Raw genomic sequence first — 19657 nt, 5'->3', positions numbered from 1 at the left:
ACTGATTTGAAAACAAAACCAATTATTTGCAACATCAAAAAAATTTGAAAACAAAATAAAGGGCAAATATCAAATATACTGCAAAAAATATATATGCAAAATAGGGGCACCTGGGTGACTCAATCACTTAAGCATCTGCCTTGGGCTCAGATCATGATCTCAGGGTCCTGGGATCCAGCCCCATGTTGGGTTCCCTGCTCAGTGGGGTCTGCTTCTTCCTCTCCCTTTGCCCTTCCCCCGCTCCTCTTTCTCTCTCAAATGAATAAAAAAAAATCTTTAAAAAATATATAAGCAAAATTAAAGTGGCTTAATTCACAGCAGATAAGGTAACACTGAGGGCTAAAAGAATGAAATGAGCAATGATTCTTCAAGAAGAGAAAGAAATCATTTATCTTTTTTGGCACCAAATATCGGAAAAGCCAATCACTTAAAGAAAATAGGTGTTTGAGCATTGCATCTGTAATTTAAACTCTTCCCATGCAGGTGCCTGGCTGGCTCAATTGATGGAACACGTGACTCTCAATCTCAAGGTTGTGAGTTCAAGCCCCAAGTTGGGAAAGAGCTTCCTTAACAAAAGAGAGACAGGAAGAAAGAAATCTTCCCATGAAGGCAACTCCAGGCACAGATGGCCTCACATATGAATGAAAAACCTAAGAAGTAGCAACAAAATAAAACATTCTGTAGAGAAAGCAAGAGGAAATACTCCAAATTGATGTTATAAATTCAACATATTCCTGATATTAAATACTAAATCGTAACAAGAACATATCCTCCCCTCTCTCTACACCAAAACACTTACTGGTCTGTCTTTCTCATGAAGGACACAAATATAAAAATGCAAAACAAAGTATTATCAAACTAAAGCCAGGAATATATAGAAAGAATACCATGGCCCAGCTCAGTTTCAAGAATATCTAGTTTGTTTTACATTTAAAAATTAATGTAATTTACCAACTAAGAAAATAGAGGAGATAAATCATATGATAATTTCAATAGATGTTCAAAACCATTGAATAAAATTTAATAGACACTCACAAAAACAAGAAAAACTTTAGATAAGAAGGGATAGAAGGGGACAGCCTTGGTGTGGTAAGAAATGAGAAATAAAGGGCGCCTGGGTGGCGCAGCTGGTTAGGCGTCCGATTCCTGGTTTCGGCTAAGGTCATGATCTTGGGGTTGTGGGATCAGGTCCACGTTGGGGTCTGTGTTCAGTGGTTCTGCTTGAGATTCTCTCCCTCCTTCCATCCTCTCACTCATGTTCTTTCTGTCTCTCAGATAAATAAAATAAATCTTTAAAAGAAAGAATAAAAGTGAACACCAGGGACATTGTGCAAGTGGCCGGCACCATGAAGATCTGGACTTCAGACCGCGTCTTTGACCATCCATTGGAAACTATTACAGCTGCAATGCAGAAAGACCCAAATGTGGTTGGAGGTGATGTGATGTACTGGACAGACATACAGATCACTCTGGAAAGCTGTACAAAGACTTTTCAGAATAGAGTGGGGGCTGCCTTCCATTGTGAAATCTCATATTGCAGCAAAAACTAAAACATTTGTGCAAGAACACTCTGTACTTGATTCTGCAGAGAAAACGATGGAACTTAAATCTACTAATATTTCACTTACAAATACGGTTTCTGCAGTTTATACACAAACCACACACTCAGGACCCAGAAAAAAACATTTTGACTCAAGAAGCTGTGATCACTGTGGAAGGAGTCAGTCTTAGCAGTTACCTTGAAGGACTGATGGCAAGCATGGTATCTTCAAATGCCAATAAAGGCCAAGAAACAATGGAATGGGTAATACATCAATTAAATGCTGAGACTGAAGACTTGGAAGCTTCGGCAAGAGGGAGCATGAAGACACCAATGGCAGTGGCAGGGTTTGTAAGAGAAATGAGGATGAAAGCTGTTACATGATACACCCGCCCCCCACATCTCTGCAAGCTGGCAATATACTTGTTATTTAAAAATCAGAAATATATTTTAGGTAGGATTTTTTTTAATAAGCTGAAAAGCTATATGATTTTTGATCAAAACAAAGAGGTGGCAGATTTCTAAATAAAAGGGATCATCCAAAAGTAGTATTGTTTGAAATTTCCATCTAATTCCTGAGGATTCTAGTAGTTATGTGAAAATTTAGCAATTTCTGGGGCGCCTGGGTGGCTCAGTGGGTTAAAGCCTCTGCCTTCAGCTCAGGTCATGACCTCAGAGTCCTGGGATCAAGCCCCGCATCAGGCTCTCTGCTCAGCGGGGAGCCTGCTTCCTCCTCCCTCTCTCTGCCTGCCTCTCTGCCTACTTGTGATCTCTGTCTGTCAAATAAATAAATAAAATCTTTTAAAAAAAATTAGCAATTTCTGAAAAGTACCTAGAAAATCATATTGGCATATTACATCTCCTTTAATGCAGAACTGTAAAGCTTTTCATGCATTAGTACTCTTCCCGGCTTTGGACTAACCCCAGAACAAAGCTGAGCCACCTAAATACATATAATTATCTTGCTACAGTAAACCTAAAGAGCTTGCATTAGGGAATGCTTTAAAAAAAAAAAGAGAGAGAAATTATAGGGGCACCTAGGTGGCTCAGTTGGTTAGGCATCAGTCTTTGGCTCAGATCATGATCTCAGGGTCCTTGGTTCAAGCCCCACATCAGGTTCCCCACTGAGCAGGGAGTCTGCTTCTCCCTCTGCCTTTGCCTCTTCCCCCTGCTTGTGTGAACACTTGTTCGCACTCTCTAAGTAAAATCTCTAAAAAAGGAAAAATTTTACAGTTTTAAAAGATGTTGATTTGTATAAAATAACTTGCTCTTTTATAAACCACCATTAAAAACCATAGTGTTTTGGGGCACCTGGGTGGCTCAGTTGGTTGAGCAACTGCCTTCAGCTCAGGTCATGATCCCAGACTTCCAGGATCGAGTCCCGCATCCAGCTCCCAGCTCCTCAGGGAGTCGGCTTCTCCCACTGACCTTCTCCTCTCTCATGCTCCCTCTCACTCATTCTCTCTCAAATAAATAAATAAAATCTTTAAAAAAAAAAAAACACCATAGTGTTTTGTTTGGTACTTAAATGACATTTCTGGAGTGAAAATTATTACTAAAGTAATACATAACTCCAACAACAACAAAGGATTTTATTGTATTAAAGAGTACTGTACTAATTTGCTACAGTTTTGTAACTTAGGAAAGGTATTACCTTCCCTGGATTTGTCCTTTATGACTTAGTATGTTATAAAGTGGGCTTAAGATGTTATCTGAAAAATAAAGTCAACCTGGAACTTTGCAGCACTCCAAAGAGAGAAGAGCTGTTCACATCGTTTAGCATTTCACATTTGAATAACTTGTCAACTGCCAGGTGTCAAAACCATGGTTCTCTAATTGCTAAAGCATAGCATGCCAGGTTATTTGGATAGAATTACTTTTTGAAGTAATTGTGACTACAAAACATCTTTTTTATGCGATCGGGAGGGAAACAAACCGTAAGAGACTCTTAATCTCACAAAACAAACTGAGGGTTGCGGGGGGGGGGGGGGGGGGGGGGGGCGGGAGGCGGTTAGGGAAAGGGTGTTTGGGTTACAGACACTGGGGAAGGTATGTGCTATGGTGAGTGCTGTGAAGTGTGTAAACCTGGCGATTCACAGACCTGTACCCCTGGGGCTAATAATACATTTTATGTTAATAAAAAATTAAAAAAAAAAAACCTTTTTACATGAAGAACTCCACGTTATTTGAAATTATTCAATCATTGTCTTTCTGAAGCATATATCCCAGGCACTTAATGTTTTTAATAATATGGTGCAACTGCAGGGGGGTGGGGCATGGGGGGGTAGTGATAACGAGAGAAAAAGTACTGATCTAAACTAAGCCCTACATGAATTGCTTTGGAGCTTTTATTTACAGGAAATCCTTAAGGAGCAGCTGCAATCTGAAAAACAATCCAGTAAACATATTTTGTTTCAAATTTTGTAGCAATTATTAACCAGTAAATACCTTTGATATTTGCAATTGTTACACAGAGTACTATAGTTAGAAGGTAATTAGCTCTTGTCCTGGATTATGTAATGCTTGATGTGATAAACTCATTAGATTTCCTATAAAAGAAACCAGTTGATATGTTTATAACCACAGAAACAGTATACCAAACTATTTAAAAGTTCATGTTCTCCTGCTTAAAATATTGTTTAGCTTAAGACTTCTTAGGATATTGGTAAAATCAAATTAAATCCAGAGTTTTTTGTGTTTTAAGATTTACTTATTTTATTCTTTTTAAAGATTTTATTTATTTATTTGACAAAGAGAGATCACAAGTAGGCAGAGAGGCAGGCAGAGAGAGAGAGGAGGAAGCAGGCTCCCTGCTGAGCAGAGAGCCTGATGTAGGGCTCAATCCCAGGACCCCGAGATCATGACCAGAGCTGAAGGCAGAGGCTTTAACCCACTGAGCCACCCAGGCACCCCTTGATTTACTTATTTATTTTAGAGAAAGCGAGCACACAAGCAGGAGGGGCAGAGGGAGAGGGAGAGGGAGAAAAAATCTCAAGCAGACTCTGCGCTAAGCACAGAGCCCAATGTGAGGCTCGATCTCACCACCTCAACACCATGACCTGAGTGGAAAACAAGAGTCAGACGCCTAACCGGATGCACCGCTTAAGCACCCTCCAGTAAGGTTTTTGATTACTTTTTGCAACTGAAGATGGTTTTTACAACTGCAATAATATTCTGGCAAACAAAACATTGCTAAACATTGGTATTTGATAAAAAGCTGCCTTCTATAATTTCTGTAAATTATACTTGTTCTGAAAAAGATGTAATGCCCTAATGATAAAAAGATTTCTCAACAGGGTGCCTGCATGGTTCAGCAGGTTAAGCCTCTGCCTTCGGCTCATGTCATGATCTCAAGGTCCTGGGATCGAGGTCCATATTGGGCTCTCTGCTCAGCAGGAAGCCTACTTCCCCCCACTCTCTCTGCCTGCCTCTCTGCCTACTTGTGATCTCTGTCAAAAAAATAAATAAATTCTTAAAAAAAAATTTCTAAAGAAACAAAAGTAAATACCAAGTCCATTAAAACAGGCATAAATGTGAAAGCAAAAAAAAAAAAATTTTTTTTAAATAACAGAGGAGATTATCTATCTGGCCTTAGAGTAGGAAAATTAATTTTAAACAGGACACAAATGACAGCAACATTAATAAATTTAATAAACTAATCCAAGGATCTGGAAAGTCTTCCTTGTAAAGAGCCAGACAGCAAACACTTTAGGTATAGAGGGCCAGATGGTCTTCATCATTTCACTACTTAATGCTACCATTGAAGCCACTGATTACACACAAATGAATGACCAGCATAGTAACAGGTAGGGATTGTGAGAGGAGCACAAGGGAGGCTTTAGAAGTGCTGCCAGTGTTTGCTCTGACCTATGTATTAGTTATGCAGGCATTAGATTTGTGGTAATTCACTGGGCTCTACACTTATAATCTGTGGATTTTTTTTTTCTTAGATTTTATTTATTTATTTGACAGAGAGAGAGAGAGATCACAAGTAGGCAGAGAGGCAGGCAGAGAGCTAGAGGGGGAAGCAGGCTCCCTGCTGAGCAGAGAGCCCGATGCAGGGCTTGATCCCAGGACCCCCGGACCATGACCTGAGCCGAAGGCAGAGGCTTAACCCACTGAGCCACCCAGGCGCCCCACAATCTGTGGATTTTTTAATACATTTGTTGTATGTATAAAAATAAGATTAAAGGGGCACCCGGGTGGCTCAGTGGGTTGAGCCTCTGACTTCAGCTCGGGTCATGGTCTCAGGGTCAAATAAATAAAAAAATCTTTAAAAAAAAAAAAAAAGATTACCACCTAAAATACGTAAGAATTCTTACAAAACTCCATAGCCTGAAAGAACTTAAAAAGCCAGATTTATGAAAGTCAATAAAACTCAACAACCAGAAAAATGGAAATTAAAGTTTTCACCCCTTAGTGTAAAAATACTTTATATATCTGGAGAGGAGAGAGGAAAAGTAGTCTTCTAATGAATAAGTTTACCTAGAAAAATTAGAAATGCTCATATCCTGTAACTCAAAAATACTAATCATTAGACTACAGAGCAGTAATTCTTAAACCTGATGTGTATGAGCATCTTATGCACACCTTGTTAAAAATATGGATTGCTGGGGCACCTGGGTGGCTTAGTGGGTTAAAGCCTCTGCCTTCAGCTCAGGTCATGATCCCAGGGTCCTGGGATGGAGCCCAGCCATCAGGCTCTCTGCTCAGTGGGGAGCCTGCTTCCTCCTCTCTCTGCCTGCATCTCTGCCTACTTGTGATCTCTGTCTGTCAAATAAATAAATAAAATCTTTAAAATAAAAAAATATGGATTGCTGGGCCTTGCCTCAAAATTTTTCTTCCAGAAGGTATGGGAGCATACATAAAAATCTGCATTTCTGACGAGTTTCAAGGTGATACTGCCATTTCTGGCCAAAGAACCTAACTTTGAGAAGCACTGCTCAAGAGTCTGGAGATACATTTGCATCTATGCAGAGAGAACAAGTATATTCACAGCAGCATTTATATTAATGAAAAGTGGAAATTACCTAAATGCCTATCAATAAAATATAGTATTTAGAATATAGTGTACTGTACAGTGGGAAAAATAGAGCATTAAAAGGGCTAAACTATATATGAATAGATCCCAAGTTACTGGTCAATTGAGGGGGAAAATGTCCATTGCATATACATGAAGATAATTTATACATTTCTAGGAGTATTCAAAACAATGAACAGTACTATTTAACTCTCTACGTATCTTTTCAATGTTTGCATATTGATATGATGATAAAGCTAGTAGACAAAGGATAAAAAACTGGAACCGAATCATACGGCTCAATAAGGAAGACTCCACGAAAGAGCCATCAGAAGACTGATACAAGAAGACCTGCCCCAGGAGCTGCAGTAGAGTGATGCAGCAGTTCTTCGAGGAAAACAATTACAATTAAATCTTTGGCCACCTTTACCTGGATAGATCCCAATAGCAGAGGGGAAAGACCAGGACAGAATTCTATGGGAAGAATTTGACTGGGAAGCTCAGACATACTTACCAATGAATTTACCTCTGAACCACTGGCTGTGCAACTTAAATACACAAGCTGGCTAAAGTCCTCACGGAGAGTTTTTCTAACAAGCATGCAGGCCATTCATTCCTCTGAACATACCAGCTCTTATAGCAGGACCAAATAAGACCATTATAAATGCACTACTTTAACTATCTCTTGGACCTTACTACTCTCAGTGAGGAATGGCTTTAGGCACTTCTTTCAGGGCTGTCACTGGAAGGTGATCCACTATGTGTCCCTATGTTAAGACCAAAAATTATACCTTTCAAGAACTTTTTGTGTTAAAAAAAAAAAGGTCTGTCTGTATCCAAAATACAGTGTCTTCCTTTTTCCATGGTTATCAGAAACAGCAGAGATGTATTTGTGGATCACCTTAGAAACTCTAAGATATATAATGATCAGTATGTATCTATAAGCCAACCTGGCCTTGCTCCTGATGTTACTTTATATTTTTCTGTAAAGTTAGATTTTTATCAATTACTAATTTTCCCCATCTTAACATATGGACTCTTAAAAATCTCACAAAGTCCACTGTAAAAAAAAAAAAAAGTAGGGGAATGAACAAATAACTTACCTGGGACTTGTTCATTTTCCGCTGTCTTGGATAAATGCAGACAACTCTGAAGATGTGCTGGGTTACAAGAGGGAAGGGGCCATGGAAGATCTGGCGTGCCTAGCAGCTCCAGAATCCTCCTGCCCTAGAAACTACACACATCCAACAGACAGGAAGAACGTCAGTACCTCCGACCTTCGGATGCTGAAACACCCCTTATATAACATGCCTCTGATATCATCATGTAGTAGCTCCTGGCCATAACGTTTTTCACTGGGCAAATGTAAATATTTGCTCCCTGAGGATTTAACAGTTTAAACCTCCCCTGATGCTCACACACACAACAATTTTTAAATAAACCAATTCAGACCAAACAATACACCCAGGGAAATAACATTAACTCTTCACCGAAACTGTTCAAAAAATACTCCGACTAACCCGTTTATCAATTTCCCTACTGTTACTAAACCCTTGGTTAGTGATTCCGCAGAAAGTTGTAAAAAGCAGTGCTTTAAGGAAAGGTCTAGGTTTCAATTTCTGTATGTTTGTTGCCATTTTTCAAAAGGAACTGTAAATGTAATTTGCTCTTCCTTGCGTGTAAAAGCAGACAGTTCTCTCTCACGAGTCAGGAGACACGCCTTTTAGTCCTTGCCACTAACAGGGTGATTCTGAACAAGTCGCTAACCTTCAAGAGGGGAATTATTTATTTTTTTTTAATTTTTTAACTTTTTTTTTTTCCGTTAAATAAGACAAAAGCAGAAAATTCTTGAAGACGCTTCGTGAACGCCAGGGCAAGTCAGGACTGATTAACAGCGCACATCGGGATGCAGTGACGGGCACGGCTAGTGGGCAGCTCAGCCTCCAGGAAGAATAAAGGGAGAGCGGAGGGAACGGGTCTCCCCTAGGCCGGGCGGTAACCGCACAGCCATGGCGGTAACCGCACAGCCCGGGTGGGCGCGCCCCGCTTCCCCGACCACCGCACGTAAGCACCCACCGCGCACGCGAAGACGTCCTCCCCGCAGCGCCACCCCCTACCCAAGGGTTCCGCACACCCACCGTGCACGCGCACACCCCCTCCTCCTTCGGCCTCCAAAATGGGGCTCCACGAACAGCCCCGCACGCTCCGCGCAGGGGCCGATCACGTGGGGTCTCCGACCCCTAGTCTTGCTGCAGACGTCCCCATCCTGCCGTGGGCGGGCCGCAGGTTTCCTCCACACTACTGGGCACAGACCCCCTACACTCGACCGGCGACCCCGGACAGCAGGGCGCCACACCTCGGCCTTTGTCCAGCTGTTCCGGGCTCACCTGTCGGTTTCTCGTTGGGAGGGACTGGCCCGGCAAAAGTGCGGACATTCAGCAGCGCAGGAATCGCCTCCCACGCGAGAATTGAATAGAATGGGGGCTTTGGGAGTGGTGGAAGGAAGCGCACAGAGGCAGAGGGCGGAACTAGGCATGCGCAGAAACAGGCATGCGCAGAACCTGGCAGTCCGGGCAGTCAGTGCTACCAATTGAACTACCTTTCCCCGCTACCCGTGGTGCGAGATTGGCTGAGAGTGCAATCTTCTATCGAGCACGAGAAAGTTTGGGGCTCTTGAGATAGCTCTCCAAGCAGTCAGAGCCCGTCAGGGACTCCCCACAGCTTACTGATTATAGCTGAGTTCTCTGCAAGTGTGCAATTTAGAGCTGTCAGGGAACGGGAACCTGCATGTTCACTTTTCAATGCTAGGAAGTAGATTCCACCAATGCCCTAAAAGAATGCTTACAGGCGCCTGGGTGGCTCAGTGGGTTAAAGCCTCTCTGCCTGCCGCTCAGGTCATGGTCTCAGGGTCCTGAGATCCAGCCCCACATTGGGCTCTCTGCTTGGCAGGGAGCCTGCCTCCCCCACCCTCTCTGCCTCTCTTCACTATTTGTGATTTCTGTCAAATAAATAAATAAAATCTTTTTTAAAAACCCCATAAAAGAATGCTTAAAAAAATTGTATCTGACACCATCAGCGATTCTCTCAGAAAATGAAAAGCCAGGGGGCGAGGGTGGGGTCAAGAAAGCTAGTTCATCAAAAATCATGAAAGCAAGAAACTAAAATTGTAGATAAATCATAAAACAGTCCAAAAATATATATATTCATTTACATAAACATATTCTTTCCTCTGTGACATTAAGGTTATTGAATAAATGAAGATCTACCCTTTCAGAGAATCAATATTCTTTGAAAACATTCCACTATGAATCTCATAAACTTTTATATACATCCTTTTTCTCTTTGATTTTTTATACCTTAAGTGTACTTCACAAAAGCATTCTCAACTTCATCTGGAATAAGTAAAAATCCAAAGGAACAGAAAACCTTTCAAAAAGAAGAATTCCTAATAAGTACCAATATGCATAATTTTACTCCACTAAAGATAGTTTGCCATCTACTTCATGGAAACAAAGCCATGATTAGGTGTATGTTTTGAATGTAGTATAATAAATGTAGCACTTCAAAGTACTGAGGAAACAATCCCTTCCTAACAATTTGGTGTAAAGTTATGTACATAGATCACACATGGTACAATTCACATAGATTCAAGATTTAAAATAAAACACTAAGTTAATTAAAATAGAGGTGACACGTTGTGTCACCAAAATTAGAAACCATAAATTAAGTATCTGATACATTAGAAAAATAACAACTCAGTTCTATTTTTTTAAAAGCTAAAAACAAGTAAACCAGGAAATTCTATTTTTACTATTTGAAAGAAAAGATTTATTTGTTTATTTATTTATTTAAGATTTTATTTATTTATTCCACAGACAGAGATCGCAAGTAGGTGGAGAGGCAGGCAGAGAAAGAGGAGGAAGCAGGCTCCCTGCTGAGCAGAGAGCCTGATGCGGGGCTCGATCCCAGGACCCGGGATCATGACCCAAGCCGAAGGCAGAGGCTTTAACCCACTGAGCCACCCAGGTGCCCCAGATGCATTAATTTAAAGAGAGATCTTTAAATCGACAGAAAGAAAATTTTAAAACAGGGTACAGAACTAAGCACTAATACAATGAATGACAATATATAAAGTGAAAATGATTGACAAATGTATATAAAAGTCCATTATCAGAATTGAAACAATGCAAATACTTAAATAAAAACATGTAAGATTTGAGATTTAATTTTTTAAAATTTCTGTACACAAAAATTCACTCTGTAGTTTTATGAATTTTGACAAATGCATAGGTCTGTGTAACCACCACCACAGTCAAAATACAGAACTGTTTTATCACAGCCCCCCAAATCCCTTCATGCTACCCTTTTGAAATCAAACTTTCTCACCACTCTTCTCCTTTGGCCTCTACTATCTCTTCTTCATGCCTACAGTTTCCCTTTTCTGGAAAGTCACATACATAGACTCTTACCATGTGTAATCTTATGAATCTGTTATCTTTTACTTAGTACAATACATTTAAGATTCATCAACGTTGTTTCATATACCAATACAGTTTTGACTTTTATTTCCCAGGTCCTACTCCATGGTATGAATTCACCACACTTCACTTATTTCTTCCCCAGCCAAGCAACCTTAACTTCCAATCTGGGGAAATTATGAATATGTGAAATTCCATTTTGAAGTATAAGACTCGTATTTTTTAAAAAGAGTAATACAGAGTTAGAGTGTGTGCTTGAGAAAATACTTATTCCTCCTCACTTTTACTGAGGGTTTAATGCATGTAAACTCACTGGAGGTTCATTTTTATCAAATTCTGAAGGAATTTTAAAGATTTATTTATTTATTTATTTATTTGACAGACAGAGATCACAAGTAGGCAGAGAGGCAGGCAGAGAGAGTGGAGGAAGTAGGCTCCACACAGAGCAGAGAGCCCAATGCGGGGCTCAATCCCAGGACCTGAGATCAAGACCTGAGCTGAAGGCAGAGGCTTTAACCCACTGAGCCACCCAGGCACCCCTGAAGGAATTTTAATCTGGCAATTCCACTTCCACAACTACACATGACTTTATAATAATGCAATTAATTTCCACTGATGTACATACAAGAATGTTTACATCCGTCAAAGTCCAGATGGGAACAGAAACCAAACATGACAAGAGAGGGAAATTTTTTTAAAGACTTTATTTATTTATTTGACAGAGAGAGATCACAAGCAGGTGGGGGAGGGGGCAGAAAGCAGGCTCCCTGCCAAGCAGAGAACACAATGCGGGACTTGATCCCAGAACCCTGAGATCATGACCTAACCGAAGGCAGAGGCTTAACCAACTGACCTAGCCAGGCGCCCCAAGAGAGGAAATTTAACAGAATAGATTAAAGCAGGTATTTTATTTTATCTTAAAGATTTTATTTATTTGACAGAGGTCAAGTAGGCAGAGAGGCAGGTAGAGAGAGAGGGGGAAGCAGGATCCCCGCCCGAGCAGAGCACCAGATTCCAGGACCCTGGGATCATGACCTGAGCCGAAGGCAGAGGCTTTAACCCACTGAGCCACGCAGGCGCCCCTAAAGTAGGTATTTTAAAGGCAAAAGTGAACACCGGGGTAACAGGGATAATGGAAGACGGCAGCTACTGCCCCAGGGTAACATGATGGAAGAAGTCAAAGAATCCAAACAGCCCTCAAGAGAGGATTCCACACCTGAAGCAGGGGAGGTGCCTGAGGCATGTTATCGTACATATGGAGAGAAGAACCCAGCAGAACTGGAATTCAGACCTTCAGAGGGGGGCTGTCCAGTTCCTGCAGGCCTGTCAGAAAGATATGGGGGGGGGAGGATAACACCTCTGAGGGGTATCCTGCTCAGCTGGTGCTGCCTGTCAGAGAGGGATAAATATGGTTACATGTGAGAGAGCTAAAAGAAGCTGGAGAGTGAGAGAACCTGCTGGGATTAGATACTAGTGTTGGTGGCACAACTTTGTGAATATATTTGAAACCACTGAATTTTCTGCTCTTAAGGGAGTGAATTTAAAGATTTGTGAATTATATCTCAATTTTTAAATTTTATTGAATTAATAAAAGAAGCTGTAGTGTACCACTAGTGATCAAGGTGAAGAGCCACTGCTGGGGTGCTGTTAAGGAACCATTCTGCAAACAGGAAGAAGGAAGTTGGTCCTCCAGTAACCCTGCCCTCCAAACTTCCTGTAGGATCTCCTAGGGAAAAGCCTAACAGGCATCAGGGTAAGTATAAAATGTGGTTTACACAGTCCAAGCACCAATATCCCAATGCACGGTAGAGAATTCTAGGTTTAGTGCAACTAAGTTGTAACAACATAGCTATAACTAAGAGAATTCTGTATGACTTAATTTATAAAAGCAAATACTAGAAACAAAATGTCCTTTTAGTTTGTGTAAGTAAAATAAAATTAATACCATATAGTGGAATGCTAAGATGCTATGATGCTCAACAAAAAGAAACTGGTAGGGGTGCCTCAGTGGCTCAGTGGGTTAAGCCTCTGCCTTTGGCTCAGGTCATGATCCGAGAGTCCTGGGATCGAGTCCCACATCAGGCTCCCAACTCCATGAGGAGTCTGCTTCTCCCTTTAACTTCCCCTCTCATGCTGTCTCACTCTGTCTCTTTCTCTCAAATAAATAAGATCTAAAAAAAAAAAAAAAAAAAAAAACTAAAAAAAAAAAAAAGAAAAAAACTGGTAATGCAGAGGTGTACTAACTTACACGGGGGTTGATTACAAAATACCGTGAAATTAAGAATTTGGTTTATATAAGAATATCTAAGACAAGATCACATTAAAAATAAAACATAGAGGGGGTGCTTGGCTGGTTTTGGCTGCTTGGCAGGCAACTCTTGATACCAGAGTCATCGAGTTCGAGCCCCACACTGGGCATAAAGATTACTTAAAACAAAAGTGGAAAACAAAAATGTTCTAGAGAGTGACATCAACATGATGCTGTAGTATAAGACATTGGTTCCTTTTTTTTCTCTCTCTTTTTAAACAACGAATTTGACATCCATGCATGAACAAAAATTCCATGGTTGTAGTTGTAGAACCCAACACTATATGCTAAGAGACCCAGAATGAGTCTCCTCTATCTGTGTACTTATTAATAGGCAGGCAGACCTTCGTAAGAACTGCATAACCAGCAGAGCCAGCAAACCTGCCTCAGTCCCTTTTGCCTTGGGAAAAAAACCTGGAGAGTGCTTACTTAGGACAGATGGATGGCAAAGAAAATATATAAATACATTCATAAACAAAGACAAACACCAATTTTATTCAGCCACGAAAAGGGAAATCTTCCATTTGCAATATTGGCGACACATTGAGGGCATTATGCCAAATGAGGTAAGTCAGACAGTGACAGAAAAATGTTGTATGATCTCACTTATATGTGGAATCTTTAAACAAAAACAAAAACAACCAAAATCATAGTACAGATGAGGAGTTGCCGGAGGCAGGGTATGGAGAGTGGGTATAATGGGCAAAGGAGCTGAAAGGGTATAAACTGCCAGTTACAAGATAAATAAGGCTGGGGGACATAATGTCTGGCATGGTAATCATAGTTAACAATACTGCATTGTCTTTTGAAAGGTGTGAAGAGAGTAGCTCTTGAGTGGACCTTGAACCTGGATAAAGGTTCGATGCCAAATGAATTTTTCCTACAGACCCAGGTCCCAGCACAATGAACAGGAATCCAACCTGGAAGACAAAACTCTCTTACCTGAGCTCTCTCTCTCTCTTGAGCTAAATCACAGAGACAGAAACCCCCTAAAGAGCTTACCTTGCATTTCTGTGATCAGAATTTGTTATTTATCTCCCAAGAAGTGGGAAAAACCTGCAGGATGTCGCCATTCTCAGAAGCCATCAAAGATTATGATCCCAGGTTCCAAAGGGAGGACCCGCTGGAGCTGCAGGACGTGACACCAGCAGTCTGTGCAGGATATGTCACTTGACTGAAGGGACAGCTCCTCAGTCCTCCTTGTCTTGCACAACCTTGACACTTTGATGAATAGTTCCTGATTACTTTGTAGAATGTCCCCCATTATGTTTGCCTGATGTTTTTTCATGATTGGGATGATGTATGTGTGGGACAATATACCACTTGAGAGATGTGTGCTTGTCAGAGCATCCTATCAGGGATTTCATCATGTTGCCATGTCATATGACAAGATATGTTAACCACTCTGTTAAAGTTATGTCTGCCAGGGTCCTCTGCTGTAAAGTTACTATGTTTCCCATTGTAAACTTAACTAATATCTCAATATGAGCATCTGTCTGCAGTAATCATTGATGTGTGGTTTGCCTTATGATGGCTTTCTTATTTCCTTCACTTAGATGACTTTTAAAGATTTTTAAGAAATATTTTCAATTTTAACGTGTAATTTAAAAGAAGCCCAAATCATTAAATCAACCATAAAACCTCCTATGCACTTATGTAAGAGTGGGGCTCATTCACAGGATACCAACAATTATAAAATTTAGGCTTACTAGTTAAAATATCATTACCACATGGCAACCAGAAGCACAGTTTCATTTGGGAAGTTAGTTTTAACATTTTATAATAATTATTAATAATTAATTAATAATAATTAATAATTCAGCAGTTATATTATTTTAACATTCCTAATAATAAATACCAGACTTCATGAATGTTCGCTATATTATTTTAAATTGGCATACCAAAAAAGTCTTAGACATGGCATTCTTATTATATATTCTTTCTATGTACATATATGTGGGTTTTAAATATACAGGAAAGGAAGATGTTAAAGGTTACACACTGAACTAAAAGCAATGGTTATGGCAAAGAAGACTACCGATGTATAAGGGGGGTCCAGAGAAACTAATTATTTAATGGTTTATTTTGAAATAATCTGAAACTTTAGGAAAATTGCAAGAACAGTGCAAAAAATTCCCATATCCCCCATTCCTACATTCCCCAACTGTTAACATTTCCCTGCATTTGTTTCATATCTGTCTGATCAACTATCCTATCAGCATTATTCTCTTCCTGAGTATATTAGGTAGAGCTGCAAGCGTCATACACCACATTTCCAAAGGGCTCCACTAGGCATGCTCCTAAAACAAAGACACTGTCTTACAGAACCACCAACCAAATAAGTCAGAAAATCAAGCTTGACAGAACACCGTTGTCAAATCCAAAAATGCCATTCCAATATAAACAATTGTCTCAACAAAGTCTTTCCTTTCTAGACCTGGATCCCAGCAGTCTGGATCTGTCCTGTCGTTTCTTCAGTATCAGACTTAGGTTATGCTTTCTCGGTAGTCACTGCAGAAAAGATGGACCAGTCAGTACCATGTCAGGGCCACACAGTGCTGATGACCATGGTGTCATTAGCCTGGATCATCTTGTCATTTTGGTATCTGCCAGGATTCCCTGCCATTATAGCACCATTAAGTCCTTTGAAATTGCTAATTGTGGAGATATCTATTCTGAAATTATGCCAATAATCCGTTCCTCATCCACTCACCAATCTAAGTATCTATTAATAATCTCACCTGAATCAATCACTATGATGGTGACCAAATACTAATTTTCCATTTCCATTATTCCTCATACATTTACTAGTAAGGAAGAAACTTCCCTTCTCCCCACTTATTTCTGTATCAATATGGATTCATAGCTTTCCGTTTTATAATGCAGGTTATATTCCCAAGTTACTATTCATTTTTATGACCAAGTTGTTCCATATTTGGCCAATAGAAGCATCTTCAAGATGGCTTTTATGTACTTTTGCTATGCCCCCCATTATTCCTTGAGCCATTCCTTTTCCTTTTCTCACAGGAAGATGTTTTAGGCGCATTGGCTTTTCCAAGTCCAGGCCTGGAATCAGGCATTTACCAAGGGGTTCTGCTTCCTTCAAGTGGAAAATAGTATCTAGAAACCAAACTCTAAAAGCCAGGCCTCATTGCTACTGGGATGGAGTTGCTCCTAAGCAATCTCAGCATAAAGAGCTAGGAAATCTGTGTAAGGAGGACATTCACACACACACACACACACACGTACACCTGCATGTACATGTGCATCTGTCTACACACATATGTACACATACACCCATAAATGGATCTAACAGTGCATGTATATTTAAAAAATGATCAGTTCCTACCAATACCTCCAATTCTGATTCAACAAGTCAGGGTTATGTTCAGTCTTCTGCCTTTCTATATTTATAAATACTTTCAACAGGAAGAAACTTGGCTCCTATTTTCAATACATTCATCTTCCCCTCAATGTGATCCATCTCCAACCATGCCAGTAATTTCCTCTATAATCTCCTTAGCCACCAAGTCCCAGTGTCCCATGTATCTGTGATAGGAACAGTTGCATTACTCTTCTCCTCTGTGTGGACATTCTCTCTTCAGAGACCTCAAGAGAGGTCTTGACCTCACTGACCTCCAATGGGACTGCTGTCCCTGTGCTGGGAAGGGAAGGGAAAAGAAAGGAATAGATGTAATTTTAAAAAAGAACCCACTCCAGTATTATCTGTAAAATAGAAATAATAAAAATGAAGAAATAACATTATAGATTGTTTATGTCCCATATCAGCTGTTCCCTCCAAAACAAATCATGTGGCAAAACTAATTCCAATGTATTAATATTTAGAGGTGGGGCCTTTGGGGGATGATTAGGTCATGAGAGTAGAACCCTCAACGAATGGGATTGGTGCCTTTATATAAGAAACCCCAGGGGCACCTGGGTAGCTCAGTGGGTTATAGTCTCTGCCTTCAGCTCAGGTCATAATCCCAGGGTCCTGGGATTGAGCCCCACATTGGGCTCTCTGCTCAGCAGGGAGCCTGCTTCCTCCTCTCTCTTCCTGCCTCTCTGCCTACTTGTGATCTCTGTCAAATAAATAAATAAAACCTTTAAAAAAGAAAAAAACCCGAGAGATCCCTTACCACGTCAGCCTTGTGTGAGAACACAGGGACAAAAGGGGCTTCTATGAACCAGGAAGTAGGCCCTCAGCAGACACAAATTCTGCCAGTGCCATGATCTTAGACTTCCCAGCATCCAGAAGTGGGAGAAATAAATATCTGTTGCTTATAAACCACCTAGTCTATGGGCTTCGTCATAGCAGCCTGAATGAACTAAGATGTACAATTATACAACATGGGTTTAGAGTTTTTGGTCACTTTAAGGATTCTAGGAGGTTCCCACCCTTAGCTCCTACATTCCACAGGCTGCTGACAGTGGTTTCTCCTCTCTGATTCACATTCTCATCGTCATTACTACAGCCATTCATTCACTGGCTCAGTATGAGTTAAATTTGACTATTTCTAGCTCAAGACCTGACAGGAAGTAAGTGTTCAGTAACATACGTTTAGTCACTATACAGAGGGCCCAGAGAGGGACAGTTACTTAGATAACCCAGCCACTCCCTTCATCCACACAGGACATTCACAACGCCTCTTCCTCCCAATACAATGGCTGGTGCCAGCCCAGGAACAAAATGCCTGATCCCAGAGACCACCAACTCAGGAGTAAACATGGGTACCAGTCACAGCTGCCAATGCCCTCCAATTTCCTTTACTTTTTTTTTTTTTTAAGATTTTATTTATTTAGTTGACAGAGATCACAAATAGGCAGAGAGGCAGGCAGAGAGAGAGAGAGGAGGAAGCAGGATCCCCACTGAGCAGAGAACCCAATGTGGGGCTCAATCCCAGGACCCTGGGATCATGACCTGAGCCAAAGGCAGAGGCTTAACCCACTGAGCCACCCAGGTGCCCCTCCCTTTACTTTTTAAAAAAAGTGACCCAAAGACCCATGTGTGAGGAATAACACATGGAAGAGATATGAGTTCTAAGTACACAATAATCAGCTCAGAGTCCAGGCTCTTCTGCTCGGGATATGTGAGCTTCCTCTAGAGAAGCCTCTTAGAACCAGTTTAATTTTTAACCAAGCCTAAAATTAACCAATTTTAATTTATAGCTTAACATTATTAACAAAGTTAAAGAAACAAAGATTAGGTGAATTATCTATCAAGCACAAACTATATTATTCTTTGAAAATAATCTTAAACTTAGGAAAAGTTTGCAATAGTGCAAATAACCTTTTATTCTCCAAATTACTAAGAGCACGTTGTCGACATGCTCCAAATACTTTAGTAACAAGCATATATAATCACATTTCAAACATCAAAATCAGGAAACTAACACTAACACCTACCACCTAATACTCGGACACCATTCACTTTTCACCCATTCTCCGTATCATTCCCTTTACAGCCAAATGATTTAATCCAGGATTACACGTTGTGATTTCATCTCTCTTCAGCCTTCAACCTGGAACACTTTCTCAGTTTTCTTGACTTGTATGAACTTGGTATGTTTGGAGATTACAAGCCACTATTTTAAAGAGTGCACCTCACTGTGAGTTTGTTTGATGGACCCTCCTGCTTAGACTCAGGTTAGACACTTTTGGCTGTATTCTCATTGTCTCCTATTAGATGGCACATAAATTCAATACTACTGAGTGACATCAAACATCAGTATTATTCATGTTAATTTCAATCACTTGACTAGGTTGGGCCCGCCGCCTTTTTCTACCGTAACCACACTTAGGCTTTACCGGCTGTCATGCTGGCCAACAGTATTCACTTGAGGGCTGCAAGGATGGAGGAGGGCAAAGAGACATGCATCTTCCTGTTGGTCTCCTGTGGGCTTCCTATCAGCATCCTGAGCCGTCAGCACCTTAGCAATACTGTGTCATGCCAGTCAGGCACAGGGTCTTCCCAGAGCAGCAGCTAAATACAGTTTGTGGTTTTGGTAACACGTGGATACTGGCGTCATCATGCCCCATCAGAGAAACCAGTGCCAGGCAGCCAGCACTCTCTCCTCAGCTAGTATGGGCCCTAATCGCGTAGGCCCCTGCTCTGGACTTGGACACCCACATCAGTGGAACAGGTTCCTTTCAGAGGCCTGCACTTCAGCTCTGAGGGATCCTCCCGTTCCCTCCATTTGACCAGTCTAGAGCTGGTAGCTGCTGCCTGCAGTTGCTACTTTAGTGGTACACTTGACTTTTATTCTTCCCTTTCAGATTCCTGCCATCTTCATGATACTCAGTGTTCCTCT

The 19657-nt window shown here is 40.8% G+C and overlaps 1 protein-coding gene and 1 pseudogene across 1 annotated transcript in view; one reads left to right on the top strand and one right to left on the bottom strand.

Annotated features, from left to right (window-relative positions):
• Positions 1 to 9021, bottom strand: part of LOC116573597 (zinc finger protein 33A-like) — a 73245-nt gene extending 64224 nt beyond the window's left edge. Inside the window, 2 exon segments of the mRNA XM_032313762.1 lie at positions 7664 to 7794; positions 8917 to 9021. Coding sequence (XP_032169653.1) covers positions 7664 to 7678 — 15 coding nt within the window. The 5' untranslated portion in view covers positions 7679 to 7794; positions 8917 to 9021.
• On the top strand, positions 1327 to 1924 carry LOC116573563 (annotated as a pseudogene).
• Positions 9022 to 19657: the final 10636 nt, after the last annotated feature.

This window comes from Mustela erminea, chromosome 14 (genome assembly GCF_009829155.1).
Source record: "Mustela erminea isolate mMusErm1 chromosome 14, mMusErm1.Pri, whole genome shotgun sequence".
In the NCBI taxonomy this organism is placed as follows: Eukaryota; Metazoa; Chordata; class Mammalia; order Carnivora; family Mustelidae; genus Mustela; species Mustela erminea.
This window is presented reverse-complemented; position numbering and strand designations above follow the sequence as displayed.